Source organism: Glandiceps talaboti, chromosome 11 (assembly GCF_964340395.1).
Source record: "Glandiceps talaboti chromosome 11, keGlaTala1.1, whole genome shotgun sequence".
In the NCBI taxonomy this organism is placed as follows: domain Eukaryota; kingdom Metazoa; phylum Hemichordata; class Enteropneusta; family Spengelidae; genus Glandiceps; species Glandiceps talaboti.
Window position 1 is genome coordinate 9,608,759 of NC_135559.1, and position 17,364 is coordinate 9,626,122.

The 17,364-nt window shown below is 35.3% G+C and overlaps 1 protein-coding gene across 1 annotated transcript in view; it reads left to right on the plus strand.

The window, feature by feature from the left end:
- Window positions 1–15,309, plus strand: part of LOC144441982 (ATP-binding cassette sub-family C member 4-like) — a 19,291-nt gene extending 3,982 nt beyond the window's left edge. The window contains 23 exon segments of the mRNA XM_078131254.1: window positions 386–601; window positions 1,146–1,235; window positions 2,207–2,367; window positions 2,999–3,147; window positions 3,364–3,416; window positions 4,352–4,468; window positions 4,910–4,999; window positions 5,662–5,853; window positions 6,411–6,592; window positions 6,955–7,051; window positions 7,365–7,575; window positions 7,794–7,930; window positions 8,495–8,611; window positions 8,863–9,076; window positions 9,259–9,338; window positions 9,537–9,687; window positions 10,231–10,461; window positions 12,095–12,195; window positions 12,860–13,051; window positions 13,507–13,662; window positions 14,193–14,282; window positions 14,617–14,789; window positions 14,952–15,309. Of these exon segments, the coding sequence (XP_077987380.1) occupies window positions 386–601; window positions 1,146–1,235; window positions 2,207–2,367; window positions 2,999–3,147; window positions 3,364–3,416; window positions 4,352–4,468; window positions 4,910–4,999; window positions 5,662–5,853; window positions 6,411–6,592; window positions 6,955–7,051; window positions 7,365–7,575; window positions 7,794–7,930; window positions 8,495–8,611; window positions 8,863–9,076; window positions 9,259–9,338; window positions 9,537–9,687; window positions 10,231–10,461; window positions 12,095–12,195; window positions 12,860–13,051; window positions 13,507–13,662; window positions 14,193–14,282; window positions 14,617–14,789; window positions 14,952–15,309 (3,558 nt within the window).
- Window positions 15,310–17,364: the final 2,055 nt, after the last annotated feature.

The window sequence follows — 17,364 nt, forward strand, 5'->3', positions numbered from 1 at the left end:
TAGTTTACATTACGGTATAATTAAAAGTTCACGTGTATTATTTGCTGGACATGTCTATATTAAGGTTGAATAAGCCTCTGCATTCAATTGCCTGAAAATCTAAATTATTCATAATATATCTAAATGCAATATGAAAGTTTGTAATCCTGTTTATTTCAATATGAAACAAATGTATGTGTTTACCACGGTCCTGTTTTCAAGGACTAATTCGACATTCGTTTATTATCCTTTTGAGTTAAAAGAATTAGGCAGCCTTCTACAGAATAGAATTGCATGATGGCATCTGTTTCTCCCATTGATATGAAAAGAGAATGAGTAAAGTAAAATAAAGCACAAATGTAATACTTAATAATTATTAATCCAATATAACTCGTTATTCTTGTAGGACACAGTTAAAATAGCTTCAGCATTGTTACATGCACAACTGATTAACTGTTTTGCACCAGATTCCTCGAAAACACAAACCGATGCATTAGTTTATGCAATGGGTGTTGCAGTGTGTGCTTTTCTCTCTGTTCTCTTTGAACATTCACACATTTTCTGTATTCAACGTATTGGAATGCGTATACGAATATCACTGTGTTCAATAGTGTATAGAAAAGTAAGTACATTGATATTTTCCATGTCCTAGTATCTCAAAACCTTTGACTTTTTAGAATTTGTGATGCTCGTTTTGGCATATATTTAGAATCAATATTTGAGCAACACTTGCATGTGGCTGGAGATGTGATAATGTGCATGAGGTTCTCAAATATAAACGTTAAATGAGCTTGAAAAACTTACTGATAGTAGGTAGTTTTAGCATAGCTTGAGACAGGCTAAGAGGTCCAGTTGGTAGAAAATAATATTGTTGTAGTGTTTGATATTGATTTTAGAACTGGACTGCAGTGCAAGAGTATGATCTGCTAATCACAAATATCTGGAGAACAAAGTATGATCACCAACGGTCACATGTCCAGGATTTGTAATCCAATTTCACACACACTATCCCCTCACTAGCACTAGCTAATATTGTCCCACCTCAGCTGGACAGGAATCTCCTGATCCATATGTTAGTAGTCAAAGTAATCATCTCATTGTCGGAACGCAACAGTCACAGGTGAGAAGATTTTATACAATGATCATCTGCTTCGTATTTGTTCTAGGCATTAAAACTTAGCCACACTGCCATGAGACACACAACCACTGGACAAATCGTAAATCTACTCTCTAATGATGTTAACAAGTTTGACGGGGTAAGTTGTAATGGTACAGGAACAAATAATAAACACCTGGGAAAGTTTGGAAATATATTATTATACAAAAGCTCGATACAGTTCGATAAATCCTTTAAATGTTTTGAAATGAATTCCTCTAAGGTAGTGATGTCATGGATATATAGCATAAAATAGACAACCCAGCCCAAGAGCCCAGCTCAGGGTTAAGACTTACCGTTGTCCATCGAGTTTGGCTCAGTTTGCCATTTGCAGCAAGTATATGTAGGTGGGCATATTTAACTTCAATAGTATGTAAATCAAGTACATATTGAACACATATTGCCTGGCCAAGAGGGCTATAGCACCGGTTTATTACACCCGAGGGACTGTGAGTTACCAGAATCACATGCTATTTTCTGAGGCCGAAGGCCGAGGGAAATAGCGTGCGATTCTGGTAACTCACAGTCACGAGGGGGTAATGAACGAGTGCTATAGCCCGAATATAGGCCAGGCAATATGTGTTTTATAATATACCTCATGCTGTGAACTCGCGGTGGCAGACAAAATCGTCAGAAGCCGCCATTTTGACCTGATGTGAACTTGCGGTGGTCACATGATCATGTAATAAATGATGGAACTATTTCCCTAGGGAAATAGTCATTCTATTTCCTATCACGTGACTGATTCTAGCGAATCATGGCACAGCATTATCACTAGGTATATTATAAATGTCTATATATTACGGTATTCAAAGCTATTCAATCCCTTCCTTTTATTTTTAGCATGTGATTCTTTGAATATGAAAGTAACAGGCAGGCAGATAGACAGACAGACAGACAGACAGACAGATAGACAGACAGACAGACAAAGAAACAAACAAATAAACAACTAAACATACAGCCAACGAAAACAACTCTTGCCTAATTTACATAAACATCTAAACCGATCAAGTGTTATATTCTTTACTGTCAGTGAAAACATTTATTTCGCTATCTTTTTACGCTTTACAGCTCACCGTCGTTCACTACTTGTGGCTGGCACCTCTTGAATGTGTTGCTATATTTGTGCTATTGTGGCGACAGATTGGTCCATCCTGCCTTGCTGGTTTTGTAGTTTTTTTCATTTTGTTTCCAATTGAGGTTTACATGGGCAAAGTATATTCCAAACTCAGGTGAGAAATTATGACGTAATTATAAAAAAAATCACGTTGTTGACTTAAAATAGAAGTTTGGTCAAAATCAAATTAATTTGGTCCTACTCTCGGCCGCCTTAGACTAAAACTTTATCAAGGGCTGATGAAGAAAAATATAGACCTCAACTTTGTTCGAAAATATACGTAACCTTACGTATCCTATTTTGTTGACATCTGACTACTGAAATGTAAAATATTCCATATGTATGCTGATATATCATGTTTTACAATATGGCCTGTACTCTGTCAAGGCTATAAATGATTTGCTACATTGATACTGATTCTGTATGAAAATATGATCAAAGCTGAACATTAGATGCAACTCGGAAATAAACATTTTCTGTAACTTTGTTAAAGAAAACTCATTTTCAGTTCAAGTAAAGGAAAAACACGAGGGATCACCATACCATTTTTTAATATCGGTCAAAATGATGCCAAAATAATTAGGCCGTTTTAGAATACAATGGGGTCCATATAGCAGGTGTGGAAGGCGAAAGGTGCGAAATGTGTCCAAATCTCGTACATAACGTCTTACTTAGTCATATAAGTACGTCATTTCCGTATATCTTTGGTAAGGGTTTATTTTTATGGCTTAAATTTGTCTTTGTAGAGCGAAGACAGCTGTACAGACAGACCAGAGAGTTAGAATTATGAATGAAATAATTTCAGGAATTAGGGTTATTAAAATGTACACCTGGGAGAAACCTTTTGGTGAACTAATAAGAAGAGTTCGGAGGTAAGAATTTGATCAGTTATTAAGTTGAAGACACTGATATTGTAAGTTTGTATCGTCGTGTTCATAGGCTGCGAAATATTGTTTATATAAGTTTATTCAGAGACATTATAATATATTTTGTATAGCATTGTGTTGTCAGAGTCTATGTTTGAAATGTTGCTTAATGTATATCATTTATTGAATATAAAATACTAGAAAGCCAGTCATATCACGTTGTTGTATTATTTTTATATTCACAGGAATGAATGCAAATACGTCCAACAATATGCGAAGTATTCGGCCATTCATTCTGGTGGTTCAGAATGCATGCAATTGGTCATCATGCTATTCATTTGTATGGCTATTTCATCGAGTGGAGGTGTACTCTCACCGAAAATAGTTTTCCCCATGTATATACTCATATACCGAGCAAGGATCACCACGACATTATTCATGCCAACGGCAATAAAGGACTTGGCGCAAGCACTAGTTTCTACAGCAAGGATTCAGGTTTGTTCAAAAATAATATTGTCTGCAAGGATTCAGGATGTATACATAGTATATAAATAATATATATATTATATATATATATATATATATATATATATATATATATATATATATATATATATATATATATATATATATATATATATATTTATATATATTTATATATATATATATTGTCTATGCATGCATGTATGTATGGATGTATGTATATATGTATGTATGTATGTATGTATAGAGTTTCATTCTTCTTTCGAGTTGAGTGCTCAATCAGCTTGGAGAGCAAAACATACGTAAAAATGAAAGAAGACGAGTCTGCTATTCTATTGCGGGTTTACACTTGTGTAAACCCATAATGAAATAACAGACTCGTCTTCTTTCATATTTACATACATACATACATACACACATACATACATACATACATACATTACATACATACATACATACATACATACATACATACATACATACATACATACATACATACATACATACATACATATATATATATATATATATATATATATATATATATATATATATATATATATATATATATATATAGTGTGTGTGTGTGTGTGTGTGTGTGTGTGTGTGTGTGTGTGTGTGTGTGTGTGTTCCAAAAGGGAGAACCTCAATATTTAACATATTTGACGTATTGGAAGAAAGAATAACTCAATTTTTTTCAACAAACCGTACTCTCAATATTTTTATATCACTTCATGATCCTTATTACAGAAATTCCTTTTACTTGATGAGTTGGATGAGTCAACTGTTGGAAAGGATATTAATTTACGACCCAAAGCTAGTGGTTGTGAAGTGAGTGCTCGTGACGTCACAGGAAGTTGGGATACAGTGAGTGATCGGTGATAAAATTTGATAACATATATGCTAAAAAGTAATCTCAAAGTTCTGTTGGCTAAGTATTGCAACTCCTGCCTTCACTATGATTGCATTAGTACAAAAAAATAAGACAGAGACACAGAGACACAAGAGACCACCTTTGTCCTTCCAAGAACGCTTTTAGATAAAATACAAAATAAACAACAGTACATGCGATGAGGATACAGTGTCCTAATTCTTAAATTAAATTCTGACTCAAGAACTTCAAGATACTCTGGGTGACCACCTAGGTGAGAATTATCATATTGAAACAAAGCATGCCATTTCATACAGAAAGGAATGTAAGTGACTGCACACGTAGAACCAGACATTAAGTTACCTTTCTGTAATAAGCTTTATCTTCACATTTAATTAGGCAATTTAACTGTTTCCAATACGATATGTATTTTCCAGAATCTTGATAGCGCGACTTTGAAAGATATCACATTTGAAGTAAATCCTGGACAACTAATGGCTGTCATTGGTCCAGTCGGTTCAGGAAAGGTAATATGATTCCTTAATGACTTGTTATGACTTATGTTTGAACAAGTTTGTATATAATCTTGAGTCACCATAATAGCCAAATTGCCCGTTGATGTGGTCTTTTGAAGCAAACATTTCACACTGGGCTATAACCTGTACCTGGAGATAATTTGCCAGAATGATTTTCCCGTCGAATGTTGGTGTGGAGGAGAAACAGTATCACCATAACCGCCAAAACATACACATTATTGAATGGCACAGAGTACTTTAATATATTTGTCTTCAGTACCCCAATTTTACTCTCAATACATTATTATATGGCTATATTGTCTCCATTTAACATATAAAGAGATGGTGAGGTAGACACACACACACACACACACACACACCACTCTGCTTGGCTATCACCTGCGTCATTATTAAATATAAGCATATGGTAAGGAAATAAAGTGAACAATTTTGCTCACGTACAAGGTAAACGATTGCTTTATTTTGCCAAAAGAGTCAATTTTACTCATCGTATATGTATGTAAAGCTATTTTGAAATATACGAGTTCAAAGAACTGGTATAAATTAGCAGTCATGCATTGCAATGCGAGTTGACCAGACCTTTCCTTTAAAACAAAACACTTGCCAATCGATACCAAAGGCCAGGAACAAGGTTACTCTTTATCTCATTACAGTCATCCCTTCTCATGACTTTACTTGGAGAGATGCCTGTTACAAATGGCAAAGTACAGGTCAAAGGTAAAGTGGCGTATGCTTCCCAGCAGCCTTGGGTATTCTCAGCATCTCTCAGACAAAATATATTGTTTGGTATGGACTATGATAAGAAGAAATATGACAAGGTTATCGAGTTATGTGCGCTCAGAAGGGTGAGTAATTCGATGTCTCTTATATAGTCATGGCACCTCTTGTTGGTGTAGAACCAAATTGATCAAAATCCGATATAATGAACTCGGCATAGCGGGCACTCACAGAAGAAAAAAGAACAAACGAGCTAAATACAGAAATCACGCTGAGTGCACTACATCGGATTTTATTCAGATTAGTGTATAACGTATAGATGACTGTAATACTTCACGCATGGGGTTCAAACTTTTACCAGTCGTTGTTCAAATTGTTGGCACGTTTCTTTTTATGACAGTACATACGTACATTTGCACATACCTTTGTATTATTCCCATTGACGATCAAGAACTTCATAGGTCTTACTTTGTCAGCTACTTTCTTCAATTGAACAATGCAATTTAAAATGTAAATAAATCACATCATCTTACATATTGGGTTTGTGCTGTTAAACATTGCCAAATAAGGGCAAGGATATTGATTTGTGTACCATGAATATGCAGTTCACATTTTAAGTGGTCTAATATAGGTACACATACCCAGGAAATTAATACTATTATATTTCATGCCCATCTCCTATCAGGATATCCAACTTTTACCAGACGGAGACCTCACCATGGTTGGAGAACGAGGTGTGACCTTAAGTGGAGGTCAAAGAGCAAGGGTCAATCTAGCTAGAGCAGTATATTCCGATGCTGATGTATATCTATTGGATGATCCACTCAGTGCTGTAGACTCTGCTGTAGGAAGACATCTTTTTAACAAGTAAGATATCTGGCCTTGGGCAAACAGGTAGTCATAATAGTCATAGTATAGGTTGAAATATCTTATTTACTTATCGTTCAAAGTGTTTCGGGATTAAATATATAACTTGTGTACACAATGTTCTATTCTATTCTTGAAACGACACTTCCTGTATTAAGAATCAAGTTCCTTATGTACACTTTATCCCACTGAGAAAACCTTCTCTTTGACTTTCAGGTGTATTCTACGTCACCTGTCCAGCAAATGTTGTATACTAGTAACTCATCAACAATAATTCTTTGACTTTCAGGTGTATTCTAGATCACCTATCCAGCAAATGTTGTATACTAGTAACTCGCTAACAAATATCCTTTGCCTTTCAGGTGTATTCTTGGTCACCTGACCAGTAAACCTTGTATACTAGTAACTCATCAACTCCAGTATCTGACAGCTGTTAATGACATTCTTGTACTGAAACAGGTAAATTCTTGATGGTATAGATGTGTCAAATGTAAAAGATATGGGAAATGTGATAAAAGGAAAAATCTAGATTGCAAGATCTGTCAGATTGACTGGTTATGAACACTGTTAATGGACACAGTCACTGGGGCATGACTGCAGAGTATAGTACACTATATAAACAAGAACTAAATTCAGATTTCAAATTATACATTACAACTCACTAGTCAGTTTGTAAGTTTTATATTAGGGGTATTGTGCAAAGCATATTTCCAAATTGCTACCTCATTGCTCTTTAAAAAAAGTTATTTCGTAACCACTTTCTCTGTTTCAGGGGAATATGGTGGGACATGGGTCGTATGACGAATTGCTGGCCAGCGGCGTCGATTTTGCATCTTTGTTGAAAGGAAATGAAGAAGAACGCCCTAGAAAGAGATTACTCTCTTTAAATGGTTTATCTACAAACCTTATTAAGGGAGTCAACTCAGACGATTGTTTAAGTGCTTCTATGTATTCTGTAGCATCAGATGCTTCAGAAATGGTAAGTTAACTGTGTCTACAAATATACTGTACCTAGTGAGACACAGTTCCTAAGTCTTCTGCCTGAGTCCCCTTGTTATTTCCTACTCTATATTTTAACAAGTCTAAGTTATGTGTACGTAAAGAGCACTTGCTAAAGAATACACATTTGCATTGCTCGAAAATGACCCCTTTCAAATTATGTTTGTATTGAAATATTTTGTTCTGCTTACGTTATAGCCAGGGGAGGCTGTTACTAAACAACCAGAAGAAGATAGGTCAGTTGGTTATGTAGGATGGGATGTCTACAAATCATACTTTAAGGCTGGTTGTGGTATTGGTGGTTTTGTAATGCTTGTAGGTGTCCATATTATAACACAGGTTAGTCAAAGTAACTTAATGCGGCAAGCCATGTGCCCGCCTACCTTACAGTTAGACACAAACTAAAACTATTGTTGCAACATATTGAAGTAAGAAGCTTAGCTTTTCCAAGACGTTCATGTAATTACATTATCAGTACCGTGGCTTTTCCGATAGCAAGTTTTTATTGTATAGACTTCCGTGATCTTTCTGTTTACATTTTGGGGGAATTCCAATATTAACGTATTGATCGCAGGATGATTATATTTGCATAACCAAGGCAACGCTATCTTCCACTAGAATGTGTAATCTACTGAACTGAACAACAATAATAATTTCAGTTTGTGGCTAACTTAGTTGAATGTTTTGACGCAAACCACTGCTATAAATCCACTGTTTGTAGCTGAGACCTCTTTAATTGAACAGAATGAACTGTAGGAAGACACCTAGACAGTACATGTGACTGTAAACTCAAAACTCATGAAAGTTGCTAACAGTGAACAATTTTACAGAGTTTATAAAGGGTTAAAATATTTCCCAGTCTAATGATTCATATTTATATTGTTTTCTCTTTTCTACCTAAAGGTTATTTTCATAATGTCAGACTTTTGGTTATCAATATGGACCACAAATGAGGAAAGAAAGCACGCAGATCTGTCAGCTTTAACTGTGTTTTCTAATGGTACTACTAACCAGGTAAATGTATAATCATTGGACAACTCGCAGTGCAACCGTCTTTATGCCTTCTATCTCAGACCACTAGAGAAATATATATATATATATATTATATTTCTCTAGTATATGTATATATTATAGTGGTCTGAACTTCTATCGAAAATCAATATTGGGAAAACATTCCAAAGTAAATACTTAAATGCCTCATTTAATGTATCTCCTGAAGTATGCTAGGTCTGCTTATCGGAATATTTCTACCATGTTTTATTTCTTTATAGACGATTTCTTCAGAAGATAATTCCTTAGTAGATTTCAACACAAAGAGCAACATCTTGATATATACTGCTTTGGTCGTTGGTGCATTTATTTTTGGACTTTTCAGTGCCATGTATTTCTTCAGAGTGTGTGTTACTGCCTCAAGAAAATTACACAACAAAATGTTTGCTGCAATAATCCGAACCCCGATCTACTTTTTTGATACCAATCCAGTCGGTAAGTCAATAATTTCATTTAACTGCTCGGTGTCTTCATGTCTTATGAAGAAGGATTTGTTTTTAGCTTTCTTCAAAATTATATTACAATACATTTTTTTATTGTTAATTAATTAATCGATCGATCGATCGATCGATCAATCAATCAATCAATCAATCAATCATATAATATTTTCTTGACAGGTCGTATTTTAAACAGATTCTCTAGAGATACAGGATACATGGATGAAGTGCTACCGTGGTCATTCTTCAACTTTGTTCAGGTATGACGTCATCACTCAACAAATATTTGACATATTGCTTTGACAGTTACTATTTCCAATTGTTGCTGATCTAACAAAAAAGCAACAATAACAATAATCATAATGATGAATACAAAAGTGACTTCACTTTATATAGTCATACGTATGATTAAATGTAATATAAATAAATCGGATTCTTTTTTGTTGTTGTAATTTTAGAGTGGTGGTCAAATTCCAGGTATAGTCATTGTTACATGTGTTATTAACCCATGGGTGTTTATACCAACCGTGCCACTGGTAATACTATTTATGTATCTCAGAAATTATTATCTTGCCACATCAAGAGACATAAAAAGGTTGGAAGGAGTCAGTAAGTTGATACATTGTTCTTAGTTATTATTTTTTCAAGTAATTGTAGTTAATGTAGTTTTCTAGTGATAAAGTCATGTGATTAATGTGAGGATAATTATATTGTATTTTATTACTCATTACTTTACGTTATTGTTTATCATCCGAGAGGCTAAAGGTATTAGTCCTTGTTGTATAGGCCACTGCAGACTGCAAACAGTATTAAGAATACAGCACCCTCGCACAAATTGAGGATATCATCACCTCATAGTACTGTTTCTTAAGAGCTTTGTTCCTTGTTATTCCGTAGAAGTGTAAATCAGGGATGTTTTTCTCGTTGTTCAGACATCGAAGAAAGCAGCCGTGCTCTATGATTAACCGAGTAATCTATACCATGTATACCCCCAAGGTACACACAGACAGGAAGTAGAGCGCCACCATGGCAAACGTTTGGAAAGGCCTATTGCCAGTTGATTTTCCATTTCGCAACAATTATTGATTACTGCAAAACTGTCTTGTTCATTGGTAATTGCAAATATGTAAATTTACCTTCCTTTAATTACAGCACGTAGTCCAGTCTTTTCCCATCTATCAGCATCTCTACAAGGACTATGTACCATACGTGCTTTTAACGCAGAAACTGTATTTGTACAAGAATTTGATTCTCACCAAGATCTGCACACTGAAGGCTGGTTTCTATTTTTGGCGTGTAGCCGATGGTTTGCCATACGTATTGATTTGCTATGTGCTTGCTTTTCGACAGCAGTTGCATTCTGTTGTGTTTTGACGGAGGACAGTAAGTTGAACGTAATTGTAATCCTTCTACAAAATTCCATTGGACTTCTCATTCTAAGTTCACAGCAAAGGAGCCCAGAGAATTGTCCTTGGCTTTCAAGTCCAGCGATTATGTGAAAGATTTAGGATTGCTAAATTAGAAAGTCTATGACACGTCTGGGGGCTAATCACAAATGCGTGAAAATGAACAAAAGGTCAAAACACAGATCCCACCATGAATATATATAACTTTGATTTCTAGCACATCAGTGATAACTACGCTGTATGTATAAGATGTTATCGTGTAACTCAATTGGAATATTATTAGCACCATCTTCCGGGAATTCAAAACTTCCAATCTTTGTCGATTATCGTTACATACCATTGTGTTGTAAGTATGTAAAGAACAAATGTATACTTTGGAGAAAAGAGCATAAATGATATGAAAAGTAGAAATTTGGTAAATTGTCAAAACTAATGAAATGAATTAGGATTATTTTCTTATGGCCATGGGTAGTTTTTTTTAGTGGAAATGGCCTTGATTATAGAGTTTCGACACAGTGCACAATAACTGAAAATATCATAGAGAGGTAAAAGTAACAAAATATCAATGTATCTTTTGTGAAATCACTTAACGGTGCTTCTTTTGTTAGTATATATAGAAAGAGCTTATTAGAGTGTGGACAAATATTACATGGTCTAACCACATCTGCTGTTTTAAGCTTAAATGATAGGAAAAGGGTGGAATATTTAAAATGTGATTTTATATTTGTATTATGCACAACAAAATAGAAGTATTGACTTTAATGTGAAGAAAGAGTTTTACAGGAATAAAACAACACTGGACTGATGAACATTGCAACCTCATCAGTCATTTTGATGGTTAGTCAACCCACTTCACTATTATGTGCATTCTTTCATTGATAGAGTTTGTACATTACATGAAATGTTGACACTTTTCATGTACTAGTATATCCATTTCTTTAAATCATGTATACATGTATCATATGGGCAAATGATAAAATGCGGTCATGCCTGTTACTGTGTACATGATTACTATTTATATTATAGCATTACCAATTCCAGTGAACTTTGTGACGTCATCGCTGTACATTATTACTGATAATGTACTCCGTTAGTGGGCATCGCGGCCCCGGAACGAGCATAACAATACAAGCTTATGTCCGTAAGCTTATGTTCTGTTTTTTCATACGACTAGGTATTTTTTCGAAATGTATGTTGTTACTCATGATTGTCATTTCCACTGTTTAAAAATACAACGCATTCATGAAACAAATTTGTGTTCACAGCAGTTCATTGAAGTGTATATGTGTGTGTACGTGTACGTACGTGTGTCGCTATGATTAGTATTCAGCTTCCGGGCCGAACATGGCAGACGATGTTCAGCTCTGTGTATATTATACATTGTTTTGCGTTTCTCGGTCTACAAATTCACTGGAATTGGCAAAACTATAAAATAATAACAATAATGTATGCCCTCCCACTCCATAATGGACTCAAGCAAACTTTGCACTCCATAATGGGCTCGGTTGTCGCCTCACCCATTAAAAGTTTGCTTTCTTCCATTATGGGCTGGGAGGGCGTACATTATTGTTTAAATACTATACATAACCATTCAAATAATGTGTTCACAGGATTAAGTTCTGGGTTAGTTGGGTTGTCGTTAACTTACACTCTTACGTTGATGGGACTGGTTCAGTGGTGGATGCTACAAAGTGCTGAAGTTGAAAATCAGGTACCTAAACTAATCATACAAAATGTAATGAAGTTACCATATATATATATTTTATAGAAAGCGACTGCGTAGCTTTCGTCCGACTAATTAAGACGTCATCAGCTAAACCGAGTCTGTGGATACAATCTCCCACTTATTTACAATAGTCTACTGTCTGGTGATTCCATTATCCTGACGACGTCTGAGTGATTCCGACGAAAGATACGTAGTCGCTTCAAATACTAGATTCCAATAAGGTGGCTTTACTACTACTACTACTACTACTACTACTACTACTACTACTACTACTACTACTACTACTACTACTACTACTATAAATAATGGAGTCAAGTCTCAATTTATATTCTATTTATACAAAATTATTCTACGAGAGCTCGATATATGTTCTATTCAATGACACTAAATTTTATGAAACATTTTCTTGTCAAGCTATCATCTTACAAAAATATATTGAATCTTTCAAAGCAAATTACACAGTGTAAAGTTCTTTAGGTTGATAATTTGTTTTTATTCATCGACACATAAGCTCTGCTACACTTAAAGGGGACAGATCACTAACATATTTAGTCACTTACACACGGATGCACACGCGTTAACTCCAATTTGAATTTACATATTAAAATCAAATCTCATGATTAAATAAGTTCTATTCCCTACTTGACAGATGACATCTGTTGAAAGAGTATTATCATACAGTAACATTCCTCCAGAAGCTCCATTAGAAACAGATACCAAACCAGATCCATGTTGGCCAAAGCATGGTGTAATTACCATAGAGGGTGCACACTTTAAATATTCTGAAGACACTCAGTATGTACTTAAAGATGTAGCTCTACATATCAAATCACAAGAAAAGGTGAGTTATCACATCTCCATTTTATAGAGGAGGCATTTTAGATTCACAAAAGTTGTACAATTTACCAAGAAAATCGTAGTTAACCAATGCTGAGGCAAAAGAGATTGACTTTTTTTTTGTACATTTTAAGTGATAATTTAAAGCTTTATATATATATATATATATATATATATATATATATATATATATATATATATATATATATATATATATATATATATATATATATATATATATATGAATGGTGAAATTGTATTGAACGCTACATGCAATTGTATTGAACGCTACATGCATCCGTTCATTTATCTGATTAAACTATTATATTGGAAATAATATATCGTTTAGACACCGCAAGATTAATCCTCTTAAAATTGTGGAATTGAAAGTACCCTTTTGAACAGCAATAGAGTTTTCTTATGTTTGTTTATTCTGGTTGATTCGATGTCTCCTTTTAGGTTGGCATTGTAGGAAGAACAGGTGCTGGTAAAAGTTCCCTTGTTTCTATGTTATTTCGTATGTCAGAACCTCAAGGTGTTATAACGATTGATGACGTGGACATATGTGAAATTGGTTTACACGATTTAAGAAGTAATATATCAATAATTCCACAGGTATGTACAATTGTCATTTTATGATAACGTAGAATACATTGTAGCTGTGTGTTACATTATTGTCTTGGAAGTCCCCCTTCAGATACTGACCTGTAGTATGTTTTATTGCTAGCTTCTAAGACTCCTAAGTAGATGACTTATGCCTAAACAGATGATGTAGGAGGTTGTAGATGGAATTTTACAATCTTGTTTGTTTTGGAGTAGTTTTGGTTTTGGAATAAAAAACAGTCATGTGTTTTGGTCTTTCGAGCTATCCAATGTTTTCGTTTTATATTAGTAGTGTTTTTCTGACAAATATCAGATACCATGCTCCTACCTATATGTAGTCAGTTGTCTTATTCATCACAATAAGTGACTGTGTTACACATATATTATGTACGTCAGGCCAAAATATAATAAAACCCTTCGAATATATCGTGCAATTGGTGATGCAATATTTCCAGGGAGGCGATATTTTATCATTTTGATCTGGTGAATGTCATTGTGTAACACAAAAGCATTTTATGTGTGTTTGACTTACTTTCACTAAGGATCCCGTTATGTTCTCTGGGACACTACGTAATAATTTGGATCCATTTACTGAGCATCAAGAGACAGACCTCTGGAAGGCTTTACAGCAGGTAAGTTGTATGCTGTAGATAGACCCGTTTAACGACATTGTCAAAATATCATTCACCGAAATTCTATATAAATATCGAAATCTATACCCGGGTCCAGTGAAAGATCTTTGTGTTACACAGTCGCAAATTTGATAAAATACATTACTGTCTCAACCTGTTTCAACTTCCAGATACCATATATGTCCCTCTTCGATTCGCTCAAACAAATGCTGAGGAGGGTCAGTCCTTCGTCAAATATGTTGTAAGTGATTCTCTCAGTTAACTAATACAAAGCTGGATACTAAAAGAAGTACAATTTTACGTACACATTCATATGTTTGTATTCTGTCACCAGGTACAGTTAAGCAGAGCAATCGATGAGTTACCCGGAGGACTGGAAGCAGAGATCACTGAGTCAGGAACAAATCTGAGTGTTGGTCAGAGACAATTAGTTTGTCTAGCCAGAGCTATTCTACGAAATAATAAAATACTTATCATAGATGAAGCAACAGCTAATGTAGATCCAAGGTGAGTTAGATGATATATTCAATTTATGGTGAATAACGTCAGTCTCAACCACAGTTTAATTTAACCAAGCTACCTCAGATGAAACGTTTTGTATTTGTATACTCCGGGTGGATGCCTAGAGGTAAAAAAGATGTCTTCTTACCCATATCCGTGTTCTTACAGGACGGACATACTAATCCAGAGGACGATACGTAGCCGATTCCAGCATTGTACAGTACTAACCATTGCCCATCGTCTTAACACTGTCATGGACTCAGATAGAATACTGGTATTAGACGAGGGACGTGTTGTGGAATTTAATGAGCCTCACCTACTACTACAAAATCCAGATGGTTATTTGCATAAATTTGTACAACAGATGGGTGAACGTGAGGCAGATAAGCTTCACAGTGTTGCCTTTGATACTTATCAAAAGTGTCATCCAGATGATAAAACCCTAATTCCAGAATCTCAGCGAGCTTACTTACAGAGATTCATACCAACAACTACTGAAGTGTTGTTATATGAATCAAGTGTTTAGAGACTTGCATTGCTTCCGTTGTGTTCAATGTAGAAAAGTACCATGCTGCTAGAAAGGGAAGTGAGACTGCTCGATCTCAGAAAAGCACCAGCCGTTCCCCATATAAATGTTCAATCCATTATTTTTGTTGTCATCAACCTAACAATAATAACATCAGTTCGTTCACACTAGTATAATTTCACTCAGTTTGGCTCATCGTCGAGTTAGTTAAGATACCAGCATGGTATGAAGTAAGGTGGTTTGTAATCCCAACTTTGCACGCTCTCCAGACTTTCTAGATAAGCGGCTGTATGAACCAAAGTTCAGTGACCTTCCATACTTCCGACACCGTCTGCTCATTCACATGCTGATGATATCTGGGAAAGAGTGATCCTCAATGTTACTGTTCGACTATGTATAGCTGTGGCCCATGCAGTAATTGATTAAAAGGGCATGCTGACATTATGGCAAGTCATTATAATCTTCAAAGCAAGCTAATTACTTTCATGAGAAACATCGACAGCAACACCATGATTCTAAAAGAAACACATTAAATTGTTTCTAGAAAGGCAAAGAAAACACTTGTCACTTTGTGTTTTTTGTACTTTAAAATACCTTTAAAAAGACTGAGCTCGTCATTTTGTTTGCATAATTACTAGTGCTTGTAAGTTGTGCAGTGTAAACTATTTGAATCTGAAATTGTAGTGTAATATACATGTACTGTATATTCCGCAGACGAATGGGACATTCGGTGTTGCATTCTGTAAAAATATTAATTCTACAAAATGTTCTTGGATATGTTTTTCTTCGGGGTTAGGTCGGGATATCATATCTTGGCTACACCTCGCCATAATATCACTACCACTTTTCCATGCTTTGGCAAGCTTGCCTGACGTGGGATGCAAATGGTATGAATGACCAATAAGAGTACGCCTTTGCAAAGTGCTTCTGTCGCCCGAGCTGCGTGTGGCCGGACGCGGGAACAATTATCTGTTATACAAGAGATTGGTAGTGCATTTATCATACCCACTTTGACATATCACCTAAGTATGAAGTTGCTCACTAGAACATCAACCTTTGAAGCCATTCTTCTATTCAGTTAAAGGTGTATTTTCTGAATATTTTGTCGAAAATGTACTCATTACTGGGAGTGTCTATGGAATTGGTTATTGAAGTTATCACGTGATTTACCAGTTATGACTTATGACAATCAGAATCAGATTCTCACCAGTGTCGTTACTCTTTCTTTCTATGCAAAACGATGCAGCAACCATCCACACAACTGTACAGTACACTCAAAGTCACTCTTGTACCGAGGACATATGAGCACCAAGGAATGGCTCAACAGACTGAGATATATGGTTCGCCAATTTATTACCCTATACGAGATGGTGATTTTCTCTCTTAACCTAGTTCCTTCTGGAACCAGTCTTGAACTAGAAATTTCTTTTCTTCTCGCCCTGTATTGTAGAAACTCTCATTTTGGGAGAGAGAGAGAGAGAGAGAGAGAGAGAGAGAGAGAGAGAGAGAGAGAGAGAGAGAGAGAGAGAGAGAGAGAGAGAGAGAGAGAGAGAGAGAGAGAGAGAGAGAGAGAGAGAGAGAGCGAGCGAGCGAGCGATATATATATATATATATATATATATATATATATATATATATATATATATATATATATATATTACGTAGTTTTCTGATAGTTATAGTACGGGTCCTCACCCATTTAATGGTTTTAACAGGATGCTTTTGGTAACCATTCGATATAACAACTGACGATTACCGAAAATTGTCATGTTAAAACCATTAAAGGGGCAAGGACGTGTATACTATAACGAAGTTATACTTCAAATTGAATGAGCTATTAGGTTTTCACCAAGAACATCAACCTCCTTATCTACAGCCTTGAGTACACTTGGCAAGGACTCATACTGTAACAAGGTTGCAGTCCCCATTTGAGCAGTTACTGCCATTTTTGTCCATTGAGGAGGTTGGCATTTTCTCCCTTAGCTCTTTTATGTATTAACCCTTGTGTACTTATGGGTTGTCACGTGAATGAACAAATTCTATATAAAAACCGTT